Raw genomic sequence first — 16,678 nt, forward strand, 5'->3', positions numbered from 1 at the left:
ACTACTTTTAGCTTCACAGATTTCAAACCTAGGATTTTGAAGGCAGCACTCTTTTTCACAGTTTGGCTATTTAGGCATGGATACTATGAACTACTAATAATAATACCTCTTCTACACACATTATCACTACCACTCCAGTTCCCATTACTCTGACAGGTCCTAGTGTCACTACCAGTTAGCTCATAACCAGTGATACATGTGAAACTACAAGTGTCTTCATAGGAAGGAATTCTATCCTCTCCCAGTGAACAAGTGATCATTCCATTATTAGGATCAGTAAGTGACGGGCAAGGAACTACAGATACACTGTTGAGTACATTTGTTTACAGTATACATAATACTTACATCTTACACACATTGATTCAATACCACTCCAACTCTGAGTACTCTGACAGGTCCTAGTGTTACTACCAGTCAGCATATAACCAGTGTTACATGTGAAATTACAAGTGTCTTCATAGGAAAATGATGGATGATTTATCAGTGAACAAGATATTGTGCCATTTTGAGGACTAAGTAATTGTGGACAGGTAACTGTAATAGAGAAGTTAGAATCACGTCTTTACACTACACAACATTTTCATTACTATTATAGGAAATATAATACTATGAAAAAGTGCATATACAGGACTGCTCAAATGTAATGTTGTCTTGTGAGTATTCATCCCAAACGAAGCTGGGTGAATACTCACAAATGAAATGAGTGCCACGCCCTTTAATTAGCTCATTTTTAAATCGCTTGCACTCTCACGAGGCAACGTTATATTTGAGCTGTACCATATTATGTAGGCATGACTTGATGTTAGTTATCTACTACTACTACAGCAAAAACACATGCATACTTTTAACACGCAGTATGGCAAAAATGCTCATGAAACACACTTGGTGATCCAGTGGTGCTATATAGCATCATGGTTTTTTGAGAATGCATGCATGTAAGAGTGAGTCATAACCTATAACAATTCACTAAATTGATGAGTGATTTTATATATGTAGATGCATGTATCCTGCACACATAAACATTTTAGTCCATGTACCTATCAGTGTGCATACGGGTGGGAAAAAAAGTTGACTAACTAATGGAAAACAATATGCCAGCCATTTGATTACTAATAATTTATAAAGTCTGCAGATATAATAGGTAATTCAGAAATAGATTATTATTATTATTGCTACTGGGCAGGCAGTAATGATGCCCAGGGGGAAGCGGAATTTACAAGGAAATTAAGTAAGTAGCTAATTGCTGATAGAAGCAAATAAAAAGAATCATTTCACAAAAAAAAATTTCTCAAGCAGTACTAAAATCATTCTATTGCATAATTTATATGTGTGGTAACCTCTCTCACAACTCCATCCTCCTCCACTGGTCATCCACATTACTGATGATCCATCACTCAACACATCACACACATATGATGGGTCTCCACTACCACTAAAGCCTTCTTCACACTGTAGATCACACATTGACTGATATGTGCTAGTACAAGACTCAGCCAACATGCTGTTCATTGGTAGTGATGATGAGGGACACTCCATGATGGTACAGGACACTGGTGATCCACTCCAATTACCATTAGACTGACATGTTCTCTGAGGACTACCAGTTAGCTCATAACCAGTGTTACATGTGAAAGTACAAGTGTCTTCATAGGAATGAACTCCATCATCTCCCAGTGAACAAGTGATCATTCCATTATTAGGATCAGTAAGTGATGGACAAAGAACTACATAAAATGCGGTCACAGCAACAAATAAACATGTTCATGATATGGTACACCCCTTTGTATTGATAATGGGAATTCTTTCCTTATGTGTATAAAAAGGAAGAGCATTCTTGAGGTCTTTTTAAGCTACTGTAATAAATACCTATTTAACCATGAATAAGCTGCAAAGCTTACAATTGTGCACAAAAACAGCCAAGTTGTGAAAAAAGGTGCGGAAAAAGCCTGGGTGAAAAAGTTGTGAAATCAATGGTGTTAATGTTAACAATTTACACAGCCATTATTAAACCATGCATGCACCTGGTTTACTCAAATTGTTTTTGTAAAAGTGTGTGTGTGTGTGTGTGTGTGTGTGTGTGCGTGTGTGTGTGTGTGTGTGTGTGTGTGTGTGTGTGTGTGTGTGTGTGTGTGTGTGTGTGTGTGTGTGTGTGTGTGTATGTATACCTATCTACCTTATGTGTCTATCTATGTTCATCCATACGCACCCAAATGAGCAAAATTGTTAATGGTAAAAGCAACTTGCACGAAAAAAGATGAAGTCTATATTAAACTTCTGAACAGGTGAACTTTGCTCTGAGATGGTTTCTTTCTGGTGGTCTGAAATACGAGTGTGATGACTCTTCTTAGGCTTTGTGAATTTCCCTTCAGATTCTACAGGCATTTAACAACTGAAAAACATTGGTGTACGCCTCATAGAGTATCAGGAATAGCCTATCCCTTCAAGTTGGAAAGGGGGTGTATCCCTATGTACATGAACAAAAATTAAGACGGCTTTGAAGTTTTGTCAAAAGACTTAGTTGGAAAAAACATGACAGAAAACAGCTTAGAAGATACTTATGTACATAATAATGTTGTTAAAAGCAGTTTGTTTAACAGGTGCTTCCTTAGCAATGCATAGCAACGTAATTGAAGAATTACAAAAACTTCATGAATTACAAAATCATAACTTAATTAATTGATGCATTTGTGTAAAACCAAAAACATTTAGCTAAAATAATAACATAGTTGATTAATTACAGATATTAGTTAGCTAACTAGCTGCATGGCACCTGGTTTTTAGAAGTAGCACAACATCAACTTGTTATCATTAACATCATTGCAGCCATTTGTTGGCCGCCATCTTTGATTTCACAACTTTTTTTTCTCCCAGGCTTTTAAGGCTGCACTTTCTTTCATAGCTTGGCTGTTTTTTTTTTTTTTTTTTTTTTTTTTTTTTTTTTTTTTTTTTTTTTTTGTTGCAGATATCACTTCTTTTTGTAATAGTTTATTTCCACACAAGCTAAAGTATTCACGGCCTGGTAATGAATACTAATTTATACAACATCCAGTGTCCTTTGGGAGGCCTTAAATGTACTGAAACCTATGGGACTAAGACCTTTACACTTCACGGGAACCCAAACCATACTGTTTATTCTTATTATAAGAATGTACTTTTATAGCAGCCACTATACTACAACAATGATGTGAAAATTGGAAAGATATGCTGTGTTGTGATCAAGAAATCAGTGATCTTGTGTCAAATGGTAGTGATATCTTAAGTTGTAAAGGTTGCATCTTTCCTAAAGTGGAGTATTTTTACTCTTATAAGTATAGAGAATTGTTAGGCAACAAAACATGGCCCGCACTAAACCTATTGTAACGGGTGAAATAATCGCCTAGTATTCACAGCAATGAAATATCGCCTATTTCTGTGATAAAATTTTGCATAGCGTTGTTCCCAGCCTTGTAGAAACGTAGTAACAAAGTTTATCTCACTAAGTAGACTTTCTAGATGCTGAAAACAAAGTCACTAGAGTCTTCTGCCATGCTAAAGTCACTTCTTTCCACTTTACAACACAGCGAATCTTCACAAACTATATACCATCACAATGCTAACAACCTGAAGGTTACAATTTTGTAAATAAATGGTACAGTTTAGGCTTCCATGAAGATTTCTTACCTCACTCCCATAGGCTTCAATACATTTTAAAGGACACCAGATGTTGCACAATCACAATTATTAACTACCACATTCCTTAGCCCTTGTGTGAAAATGGGCTATTGCAAGTTCCAAAGCCAGCCTATGGTTGGCCTTGATACTTCTTTTCAACTTTTTTCTAGCTACAGAATTCTTCGAAGACTGCATGGCTATGTGTATTTACAAAGAACTGAGATAATATGAATTTTTGAAGATGCAATGATAGCTGGGGAGATTCAACTCAAATTAAGAATGGGAGATGCCCTACTCTGAGGAAGTCTCTACAGCAGAAATGGTTATTTACCGTTCAAGCATAATCGAGCTATGGATACATGAAATGGTGTTTTCTTGGTTCTGTAAAATGAGTATTTGCCTACCTGCACCAGTTGTACATGGCCACACAACACACTTGATATAGGCCATTTTCATTATTTTTGCAGTACTTTATTAGAGCACACAATTTTTCTCAGCACTTCAATATAATGCATATAGAATGTTCTAGAATTTCCACTGATATATCTACGAGTTATTCTAGTGTCCTAAACCAGAACTTTCATTTATAAGGTAGACATTAAGTGAGGTGAGCAGTGGCACAGTAGTAAGGGCTTGGGTACACCTGGTTCGAAACCGTGAAAATTTTATCTGACTTTTTTGCACACGTTTATTATTTCTCAGTGACTGTTCTATTAGTGTATCTCAATCGCTCTTTTTTACATGCTTGGTTTTGCTCTATAACTCCTTAGCTAATACTCTCAGTACTTTCAAATTACAAAAGGTTAGTATTACAATAGTAACTTGGTGTACAGATCAATTTTCAAGTTATTCTGTCAAGCAAATTACCCTGTAGGCATGACAACAAATTGTTTTTGTAATTTTCAAAATCATGCATCATTCTGTTGTTCTTCATTCAATCTGTACAAAAGTTTGGTTGTAAATGTGCTGCATTACGCTCTCACTTCTCTCTCCAAATTTGCATGTGCGAGTTATAACAAGTGGAGTGAAAAGAAGAATAAAAGCAGAATATGAAAAAATATGAGGAAAATAAGAAAACTTTGAAGGCAGATGGCTGGGCAGATAATGCTGTGGATTCAACTCAAATTTGGAATAGGAGGTGCCCTACCCAGGGGAGTTTCTGCAGCAAAGCTGGTTAATTTCCTTTCATGCACTATTGAGCAACAAACATGTACTGTTTTCTTGGTTCCTGTAAAATACACACTTGTCTGTTGCGTGTCCACACTAGCTGTACTCGGCTGCTATCATGTGTCCTGATGCAGGCTCCATACAGACTTCACTGGCTGTTTTATGGTTGTGTAATGACACTTAAACAATATGCATTAAGTAAGATGCATGATCAACTTCTGTCTAAAACCTGAAGCTTGTTAAATGATTTATGTGCATTATTCACTGCATAAATTGCTGCCACTTTTCAATTATCAAACATGAGCAAGTACATTTTTGTAGTAGGCAGAGTTTTGGGATTTATTTATATACAACATCACACTTGACATAATTATATTCACAAACCTCTTCTACACACATCATCACTACCACTCCAGTTCCCATCACTCTGACAGGTCCTAGTGTCACTACCAGTTAGCTCAAAACCAGTGTTACATGTGAAACTACAGGCGTCTTCATAGGAAGGAACTTCATCATCTCCCAGTGAACAAGTGATCATTCCATTATTAGGATCAGTAAGTGATGAACATGGAACTAGAATAGTCAGAACAAAGTGTGTATACATAGATACAGTACTGTATACAATACATTCTCAATAGCTCATTACATTTATGTACAAAACTGTGCTAAAACTTATGATATTTTAAAGACATGATAGATTTGATGATACTATATATTGGAACACTTTGAATATAAGAGGACCAACATAGCAGCAATAGAAATTAAAATGACAAATTATATAATCTTGACACCAATCAAAGCAATTGTGCACATACCTCTTGTACACATGGTCACAGTGCCACTCCAGTTCCCATCACTCTGACAGGTCCTAGTGTCACTACCAGTTAGCTCATAACCAGTGTTACATGTGAAACTACAAGTGTCTTCATAGGAAAGAACTCCATCATCTCCCAGTGAACAAGTGATCATTCCATTATCAGGATCAGTAAGTGATGGACAGGGAACTATGTTCATTTAAAGGCATGCATTTAGTGTAATGATAATATACCTAAAATATAAAATACACTATCAAAAATAAAGGACAAATAATTTAGAAGGTTACTGCTAGTTTTCAAAACTTTTTGGTATTAACAAAACATATATAACTAGATGAGTCCATTAATCAGTAGTGGATACGTATAATTCAAAGGAAGACAATTAGTTGCTAGGATTACCTGTATGTATATGTGTGTGTGTGTGTGTGTGTGTGTGTATGTGTGTGTGTGTGTGTGTGAGTGTGTGTGTGTGTGTGCGTGTGTGTGTGTGTGTGTGTGTGTATGTGTATGTGTGTGTGTGTGATAATTATGAGGCAGCATAGCCAAATGGTAAGAGCATTTGCCTGGTAATTGAAAAGTTCCAGGTTCAATTCCTGGTTATGTCAATTTGCTTCTTTGAGCAAAAAACTTTATTCAGTCTATCCAGCTATCATACAGTACGATAGTATCATACAGTACGATAGTAACTGTATAGTAGGGACCACAAAGGAGTAGGCGTAGCCCACGAAATTATATCACCCAGAAACCAGCCTCAATTTTCCCTTGACGATGAGGCAGTATTGATGAGGTAAAACTAAGCCCAAACAAGCTTTCAGATCGACCTGAAATGCTTTCAATAAGTTCCTACGGAATTTAAAAAAAATTTTATTCAACAGAATTTTCTACTGACTGAGTAAGTAACTGACTGATGCCTTCAGACAAACGTAACTCGATAACCGCTAAGGCTACGGGCTTGATTTTTTCACTGTTCGACGTTGTTTCAGCCCGACAGGTGCCTTTTGGCATACCGCAGTACATACAATGCATTCTTCATGGACTTACCAGTGTCCTCCTTTGTGTCCCATTCATCTTTGCTGACAGGGAAAGGTGTCGATTTGGTGCGAGCACGTGATGGCTTCCCTTCGAAACGGAAATCGTCTGTATTTTTCATCGTGGCTATTTTGATTGCAGAGGTGCTTTTAAAACAGTTCTTGATTCGTTCTGCTGTGTAATGGGTTGAACATAGCCTACAGCGAAGCATAACGGATACTTCACTTTTCAGACAATAATTAATATGATTGGGGCGCGTGGCATTATTTTTTTCTTTTGGTATGCGTGGATTGTGGAGGTGCTTTTCGAACAGTTCTTGATTCGAAATGCTGTGTAACGTGTTGAACATAACTGACAACGAAGCGTAATGGATACTTCACTTTTCAGACGATAATTGATATAGCTGGGGCGCACGGTGCCCTGCGGTATGCGTGGGTTCACCAGTCATAATAAATTTATTTACAAAAAAAGTTAATAAACAAGCACACGAAAAAATTTGGAATTTTCAAGTAGAGTAGGGACCATAGTACATCGATAAAAAGTACTGAAACAAGTTGGAGTAGTTAGTGATATTAAATCACTGTAAAACAATAAGAAGTGTTATATCTCTACTGTGCATTTCCGTTATGGCATCTTGAGCACAGTAGGGATACAACACTTCTTATTGTTTTACAGTGATTTAATATCATGGACTACTCCAACTTGTTTCAGTACTTTTTATCGATGTGTTATGGTCCCTACTCTAGTTGAAAATTCCAAATTTTTTCGTGTGTATGGTAGTGTGCCATTTTAATTTCTTTGTTTTTTTCTTTTTATGTTGTACGGGGGCTTTGATTTCTTTTTGCACACTTTGCAAAAGTTGCTGTAAAATGCAAATGTGTAACTCGATTGCCTTGCTCTTTGGTACAAATGAAGAGTGTGTAACGGTGGATTCACGTACCAAGTTTGTTGTGAATCTGTCAAGAAGTTATGAGCGTTTATTCACGTAAAAAAGTAACAAACTTCTGTCACAGCTACAAGGTAAATCAAGTACAGAAATAACTTGAAAATTGGTGTGTAGATAGGCTGATCATCGTAGCAGTGCCTTTTGATAGTTTGAATAACAATATAGTTACAGTGACAAAGTTATAAAGCAAAAACTAAGCAAGTGTAAAATTGCAGGATCAAGATACTCTAATAGAGCAGTCACTGCGGGGTAAAAAAGTGTGCAAAGAATGTGGAAATAAATTTACTAGAGTTCGAACCAGGGACCTCCATACCTAACACCTGCATTCTTAACCACTGAACCACTGCTACCTTGGCTGATCATCTCACTTAATTTCTGCTTTATAAATGAAATTTCTAGTTGAAATCTGCTTATAATCAAACTTTTGTAATTTCATAGATCTACCAATAGAAGTACTAGATTGTTCTAGAACATTCTATGTATGTTCTATTAAAAGTCCTCGAAAATGTGCACTCTATTAGAGTATTACAATAATATTATCAAATATTGAATTAAATCATGCAATGAAATACATTTATAAGTTTGTCTTCAACAATCATCATTGTATCTACATAGAAAAGAAGAAACGTGAGTAAAAACAAACCTCAAAGTCAGCCATAGACTGGTTTTGGGGCCTTATAAAGTACAAAAAGAAGTGAAATCCACACAAAAACAGCCAAGCTATAAAAAAATGGTGTGACCTTAAAAATCCTGGGTGAAAAAAGTTGTGAAATCAAAGGTGGTGGCCAAGAAATGGCTGCAATGATGTTAATGCTAATAAATTTTAACAATGCACACAGCCATTATTAAAAATTTTTAGCATTAACATTATTGCAGCCATTTCTTGGCCGCCACCTTTGATTTCACAACTTTTTTCACCCAGGATTTTTAAGGTCACACCATTTTTTTACAGCTTGGCTGTTTTTGTATGGGTATATACTACACTACTACTAGGGTGAAATGAATGGATGATGAATGTAGTTAGCTACTATCATCTGAATTTTTCTGAAATCTATGAAATTTATGGTGCAAGCTTTGCATTGGACAATTACTGTATTTTCTCATACAAAAGCCCGGCCTTTTATTTCCTTCCCAGCATTTTTGACCTGGCCTGTAAACGAATAGGGCCTTAGTTTAAGACCGGGCATTTATTTAGGATTGGTTCGACCAACGCCCGGTGTTTAATCGAATTCGGGTGGTGGTATAACGGGATTACTGTAATGGTAAGCATAGAAAACAGTAATACAGTGTGTGACTATATAAACAAGTGTAGTTAAAGTTTAAAATGATTGGAAAATAGTTGTATCATACATATCTGCATGCACTCGGATTTGTCCGGACTACTCATGTGATTACTCATAGTAACTTCATCCCTCAGAAGGCTCTAAACTCAAGTGTGAAGAAGCAGCAGCAACATGGGAAACAATTAAAGCTATTAACAATGGACTCAAGTAATAGCCTGAGCCTTTATTTGAGACTAGGCATTTATTTTCCAAAGGTGTTGGAAACTCCCCGGCTTACAATCGAAACAGGCATTTAATCGAATGCAGTTTTTATACGAGGAAATATGGTACATTTATTATGCATACATGATTAATCCTGATTCATCTACATACCTCTTCCACACACATCATCACTGCCACTCCAGCTCCTATTACTCTGACAGGTCCTAGTGTCACTACCAGTTAGCTCATAACCAGTGTTACATGTGAAACTACAAGTATCTTCATAGGAAGGAACTCCATCATCTCCCAGTGAACAAGTAATCATTCCATCATTAGGATCGGTAAGTGATGGACAAGGAACTAGTATATAAATGACAGTTGTACTCCTATATCCCAATAGTGGGTTGTATGTATGTATGTAGGTAGGTAGGAAGGTAAGTAGGTAGGTTAGGTAGGTAGGTAGGCAGGTAGGTATGTATGTATGTATGTATGTATGTATGTATGTATGTATGTATGTATGTATGTATGTATGCATGCATGCATGTATGTATGTATGTATGTATGTATGTATGTATGTATGTATGTATGTATGTATGTATGTATGTATGCATGTATGATACATACATGTGCACGCACGCACGCACGCACGCACGCACGCACGCACGCACGCACGCACGCACGCACGATGCATGTATAAACATACATACATATAGTTACACAGATTATGTCAATAAAACAGCTGCAGTTTTTAGCAAAGTTTCTCTGTGTAAGGTTTAAAATACACCAGACATAATCTATACAATATTGACTACAAATACTGTATCACTACACTACTATTATGCAATGGTGGTAACCTCTTTCACAGCTCCATCCTCCTCCACTAGTCATCCACATTACTGATGATCCATCACCCAACACATCGCACACATATGATGGGTCTCCACTACCATTAAAGCCTTCTTCACACTGTAGATCACACATTGACTGATATGTGCTACTACAAGACTCAGCCAACATGCTGTTCATTGGTAGTGATGATGAGGGACACTCCATGATGGTACAGGACACTGGTGATCCACTCCAACTTCTGTCAGACTGACATGTTCTCTGAGGACTGCCAGTTAGATTGTAACCATTGTTACATGTGAAATTACAAGTGTCTTCATAAAAAAATAGCGGACCACTTATCAGTGAACAAGATATCATCCCGTTTGTTGGCATATGTAATTCAGGACACTGAACTGTTATTATACTATAAATATAATTGGCAGTACACAATCAAGCAACTTTACCTCTCTGACAAGATGTACTACCCCTCCATCCTACACTATTAGTACCCACATCAGTCACATCACATCTGTAGGTTCCTCCACCTCCAGTGTAGCCATCAACACAGACAGTAGTACATGTTGACTGGTACTGTGTGTCACATGGAAACTGTAGTTGTGAGTTATCAAGAGGTGGTGATGTGGAACAATTTAATACTGCACATATTGGATCTCCTCCACTCCAACTTTGATCAGCTAAACAAGTCCCACTATTAGATCCTTGTAATTCATAACCTCCATTGCAGGAAAATGTGCAAGTGTCCTCATACACACCAGTAGTAGCTCCATTTGGACACTGAAGTGCTCCATTTGTTGGAGGAGGGCATTGAACTGTTAAAATAAGACATACAGATATAAAGAGTATCTAACTTATTCTATTTCTTGAACAAACCTCTCTCACACATCACATCTACTCCACCTATTGATACCCAGTCAACCATGGTAGGGTCACTTGTTATATTACACAAGTAAGTGACATCATCTCCAGTAAAACCTTCGTCACATGATAGCGTACATTGTGACTGATACACTAGACTACATGATGGCGATGGTATGACACCATTTGGTAGTGTTGATGTGGTACAGTTAAGTGGCACACAAGATGGTAGTCCTCCACTCCAACTTTGATCAGCCATACACATCCCACTACTAGATCCTTGTAATTCATAACCTCCATTGCAGGAAAATGTACATGTGTCCTCAAACACACCAGTAGTAGTTTCATTTGGACACTGAAGTGTCCCATTAGTAACAGATGGACACTGAACTACAGTGAAATATAAAATTACATGAACTGTTTCATAGCTCCTATAACCCACCTCTTTCACATGTCAGATCTACTCCTCCTATTGGTACCCAGTCAACCATGGTAGGGTCACTTGCTAAATTACACAAGTATGTGACATCATCACCAGTAAAACCTTCAATACATTCTAATATGCATTCTGATTGATATGTAAGGTCACATGATGGAGTTACTGGAGAAAGCACTGAGTTGTCAGAGAACACAATTCTGTCAGGACAATTCATTGGCACACAAGATGGTAGTCCTCCACTCCAACTTCCAGTGTTCTCACAAGTTCCACTAGTAACACTTCCTTGTAACATATACCCAGGATCACATGAGAAGGTACAAGTGTCCCCTTCAAGTCCCATGTTCACTAATCCACTACCACAATCAACTTGTCCATTGGGAGGAGCAGAGCACACTGCATGGGTTAAAGATTTAATAGTAATTTTGTTTGCATCCATAATTAAAAGCCTGCCTATGTCCTCCATGAACTGAGGTGTTTAAAACACGAATATTAAGTTTAACTATAGGGACCATAGAATGATAGAAATAAAAAGTAATGAAACAAGGACAACTACCAAGAGAACAATTAATTCTACTCCAGTCTATAGCCATGACTGTATTATATGCCTACTAGTGATCTGCAGGTATAAGTGGCCTTCCTTGTTTCTTTACTTTTATTTCTGTGATATGAAGAACAGTACGAGAAGGACCTCTGCAATCAATCCAGTCACAACACAGAGATTATCACTATAAACATGATACTGTAGTCACAGTGTTGGGGGTAATGTGTTACAACGTGTTACGTAATAACATTACTTTTGTGGTAACGAAGTAATATAATGAAATATGCTGTCAAAACAGGTAAATAACGTAAGTTATTTACGCGTTACCTAAGTAATGAAGTTACTGTAATGAGTCTATATATTATGTAATATTATTACTTTAAGTCAGAGGCATAGTTAAGGGGGGGCATTTGCCCCCCCATCACCAAGTGTTTTTTTTTAACCTCCATCACAAGCTTACCAGTACTATTAAACCGACACGCAAATGACTATAAATTATGTGCGCTACTACGCAGTATCGCCAGGGGTTGCTAGTGAATGCGAACACAACATTCAACACATTCATGAATCCACCGAATGAAAATATTAGAGACACACTTCTATATTTAGCCTAGATTTCTCACGTGATAGAGCATTTTTGAACCTACCAAAGAGTGACCCGCTCGAAGTGACCTTGCAGGAGTCACAACTCACAAGTGATAAAGGAGACCAGATGACGCTATGAACCTACTGCCTACGAGGTGATGAAGTGTTAAATGTACCCGGCAAGATTATTTACTAGAGTTGATCACACTGGATCTTCGTATGGCGGTGCAGTAGCTACTGCAGTGGCATGCCTGTCTATTTTTTTTCTTACTTTGTCATCAGGCAGATCAGTAGCAAAGTTGCAAGTTCAGTTGAACAAGATCGGCGTTAAGCTGGGATTTTGTGCAATACGTGGCATTTGAATTTCGTCGGTTGAAGTGAGTGAACACGTAATCCTCTTCGCAGTGTGCTAGGACTGCAGCTGTGGCTACTTGTATTTGCACTAAAAATAACAATGATTGTGGATGAATTTGTTGGAGTACAGTTGTGGCACGTGCGATGATGCTCGACGAATATACCTCCATTGATAAGCGATAAGCAATCAGTACTGAAATGGTTACGTAGCTAGTTATGTAAACTGTAAATACAACTCCGTATGTTGGTTAGCCCACCATTGGGTTATTAGCCCTTTTTTTGCAATCATGAATGATTTTGAGTATTTGGTGGGGGCTTGCCTGCCCCTCCATTACCTTCTGGCTAGCTACGCCCCTGCTTTAAGTAACGAAGTTACTAATCTCGTTAGTAATCCACTAGTAACGTCTAGCCACTACAAGTAATGAAGCCTACTGAATGAAGCTTATTCACCAGCTTCTTACTTATAACCAAGATGTGCACATTGTCCAACAATGCAATCATGTCACGTGATAAAGTGGTAGTTTCACATGTGACAGCTTAAGGTTGCGGACACAAAGCAATATAATATGTAATATTATTATAGTTACTTTATTATATGCGTAATATGTAACTGTAACTAAATAGTTCAGTTGTAAATAATATGTAACGAGTTACATTTAAAAAGTAAATGTCCTAACACTGTGTAGTCAATCACAGAGAAGCCACAACCTGCTCGTGAATTGACACCTTGCTCTGTCAGTGAAAAGATATGGGACTCAAAGGAAGATAAATTCATGATGCATGCATTTGTATGTACTGTGGATATGCAGAAAGGCACCTGTCTGGCTGAAGTAATGTTTAAAGTGAACAAATTGACTTAGTGGTTATTGAGTTACATTTGTTTAAAGGCATTAGTAAGTCAGTCAGAAGAAAATGCCACTACAAAAAACATTATAAGTGTGCAGCAACTTATTGGAAGCATTTTGGATTGCACTGAAGGCATTTTAGGGCTTGATTATACCTAATCAGTACTCCACATGTGCCATGATCATATTGCAAGGCTGGTTTCTGATCAACATTTAGGCCTGAGTTAAAGAATTTTCACCTATTATGCTCTTCGGTGTTCCCATTATGCCTGCATTATGCTCCTGGTTAATAACATTTCTTTCAATTATCCTGGAACATTTAATCAGTGAATGCTCTATTAGAGTATTTCACTATAAAGCTCTACTAGAGAGTATCGATCTAAGGAGCTATGTAAAATGCATTTGACTGCTCTATTACAGTTTCCACTGACTGCTCTATTAGGGAGTATTGATCTATTTTCATGTAATTAAGCTCCATAGTTTGAAATATGTCTGGAATAGCACTCCAGCCTATTATGCTTTTTATTATGCTGACATATTTGATGCAGGCCTATCAATATTGCTCTTTTGTGTGAGAAATTGAAATTTCCACTATGATACTGTACAGTCCTACATACTGTATGATAACATATGCAAGTTGTAGTAAAGAAGACAAACCTCATTCTATATGTAAACTAGCTATTAAAAAAAATTTAAAAGGAAGTAGGGATTGATCAAGACACACGGTAGTGTGTCGTGCGGCAAGCCGGCGAGTAACACCCGTGAGTATATTGACATGAAGAAAGAAAACGCAATTTTCGCACCTCCGTAGCTCTGTGCTGCCTTGATGAAACAAGATGATTTTGCTGTGGATACTCCCTCCACCTTCAGCACTCCACATTCCAAATTAGAGCGAAATCGCTTCAAGCGTTCCTGAGATATGCGACTTCAAAAATTGGCTTAGTTTCTTCGTTTTTTGTTCTTATTTTTCTTCCTCTTTTCGCACACTTACAAAAACTGCTATAAAACGCGAACGCTATATCCGATTGCCTTGAAATTTGGCACACAGAAGGGGGGTATAAAGGCGCATCTCTGTGCCAACTTTGGCTAGGATACGATAAACAGGAAAAGAGTTATGATCGATTATTCAAGAAAAATAACACCAATATGTTGTCACGCCTACAGGGTAAACCGCATATGGGAAGAAGCTGAAAATCAGTGGGTAAATAGGTTAACTATTGAACCTCAAACCTTTTGTGGTTTGAAAGAAATCGAGCTAAAAACCAGGAAGATACAACGAAAAAACCAACAGTGTGTAACAATTATGCAACCGAGATTAGCTAATAAAAAACGACTACTTGCCACACCTACCAGATAAACCGCTAGGGCGAATGCTTTGAAAATCGCTGTATAGAAGGAGTAATCATCTTAGAAAGGCTCTTCAATGGTGTAGAGGAATCAGACTTAAAGCCACGGAGTTATAACACGAAATCCAACTTGGTGCAGCAAGTGCGAGATCGAGATACTATAATAGAGCAGTCATCCTAATAGAGCAGTCACCCTGAAGAGAATTCAAGAGATCAGCTAGAAACAAGTAACCTGTATAGAGATCAGCTAGAAACAAGTCACCCTGTAGAGAGATCAGCTACAAACAATTCACCCTGTAGAGAGATCAGCTAGAAAAATTTACCTTATAGGGAGTTCATGCAACTATGGAAAGGGATAGTTCAGCTAGAAGAAATCACCTTGTAGAGTTCAGCTACAAAGAAACTACCATGTAGAGAGTTCAACTACAAACAAATCGCCCTGTAGAGAGATCAATAGAAGAGATTACCTTGTAGAGAGTTCAGCTATAAAGAAACCATCATGTAGAGAGTTTAGCTGCAAACAAATCACCTGTAGAGAGTTCAGCTACAAACAAATCTCCCTGTAGAGAGATCAGCTAGAAGAAGTTTCCTTGTAGAGAGTTCAGCTACAAACAAATCACCCTGTAGAAAGATCAGCTAGAAGGAGTCACCTTGTAGAGAGTTCAGTTACAAAGAAACCATCATGTAGAGAATTCAGCTACAAACTAGTGACCTTGTAGAGACATCAGCTAAAAGAAATTACCTTGTAGAGAGTTCAGCTACAAAGAAACCACCATGTAGAGAGTTCAACTACAAACAAATCGCCCTGTAGAGAGATCAATAGAAGAGATTACCTTGTAGAGAGTTCAGCTATAAAGAAACCATCATGTAGAGAGTTTAGCTGCAAACAAATCACCTGTAGAGAGTTCAGCTACAAACAAATCTCCCTGTAGAGAGATCAGTTAGAAGAAGTTTCCTTGTAGAGAGTTCAGCTACAAACAAATCTCCCTGTAGAGAGATCAGCTAGAAGAAGTTACCTTGTGGAGAGTTCAGCTACAAAGAAACCATATTGTAGAGAGTTCAGCTGCAAACAAATCACCTATAGAGAGTTCAGCTACAAACAAATCACCCTGTAGAAAGATCAGCTAGAAGGAGTCACCTTGTAGAGAGTTCAGTTACAAAGAAACCATCATGTAGAGAGTTCAGCTACAAACTAGTGACCTTGTAGAGACATCAGCTAAAATAAATTACCTTGTAGAGTTCAGCTACAAAGAAACCATCATGTAGAGAGTTCAGCTGCAAATAAATCACCTGTAGAGAGTTCAGCTACAAACAGATCTTCCTGTAGAGAGATCAGCTAGAAGAAGTTACCTTGTGGAGAGTTCAGCTTCAAAGAAACTATCATGTAGAGAGTTCAGCTGCAAACAAATCACCTGTAGAGAGTTCAGTTACAAACAAATTACCCTCTAGAAAGATCAGCTAGAAGAAGTCACCTTGTAGAGAGTTCAGTTACAAAGAAACCATCATGTAGAGAGTTCAGCTGCAAACAAATCTCCCTGTAGAAAGATCAGCTAGAAGAAGTCACCTTGTAGAGAGTTCAGCTTCAAAGAAACTATCATGTAGAGAGTTCAGCTGCAAACAAATCACCTGTAGAGAGTTCAGCTACAAACAAATCTCCCTGTAGAAAGATCAGATAGAAGAAGTTACCTTGTAGAGAGTTCAGCTACAAAGAAACCATCATGTAGAGAGTCCAGCTGCAGCGAAATCACCTGTAGAGAGTTCAGCTACAAACA

General features: G+C 37.7%; 1 protein-coding gene across 1 annotated transcript in view; it reads right to left on the minus strand.

Annotated features, from left to right (window-relative positions):
• The window catches only part of LOC136251263 (sushi, von Willebrand factor type A, EGF and pentraxin domain-containing protein 1-like), a 64,805-nt gene that overhangs the window by 35,281 nt on the left and 12,846 nt on the right, over positions 1–16,678 (minus strand). Inside the window, exons 4-13 of the mRNA XM_066043687.1 lie at positions 11,239–11,628; positions 10,812–11,186; positions 10,385–10,750; positions 9,947–10,333; positions 9,264–9,452; positions 5,634–5,822; positions 5,203–5,391; positions 1,338–1,724; positions 346–534; positions 107–295 (exon numbers count right to left, since the gene is read on the minus strand). Coding sequence (XP_065899759.1) covers positions 107–295; positions 346–534; positions 1,338–1,724; positions 5,203–5,391; positions 5,634–5,822; positions 9,264–9,452; positions 9,947–10,333; positions 10,385–10,750; positions 10,812–11,186; positions 11,239–11,628 — 2,850 coding nt within the window. The remainder of the gene's footprint in view (positions 1–106; positions 296–345; positions 535–1,337; positions 1,725–5,202; positions 5,392–5,633; positions 5,823–9,263; positions 9,453–9,946; positions 10,334–10,384; positions 10,751–10,811; positions 11,187–11,238; positions 11,629–16,678) is intronic.

This window comes from Dysidea avara, chromosome 3 (assembly GCF_963678975.1).
Source record: "Dysidea avara chromosome 3, odDysAvar1.4, whole genome shotgun sequence".
In the NCBI taxonomy this organism is placed as follows: Eukaryota; Metazoa; Porifera; class Demospongiae; order Dictyoceratida; family Dysideidae; genus Dysidea; species Dysidea avara.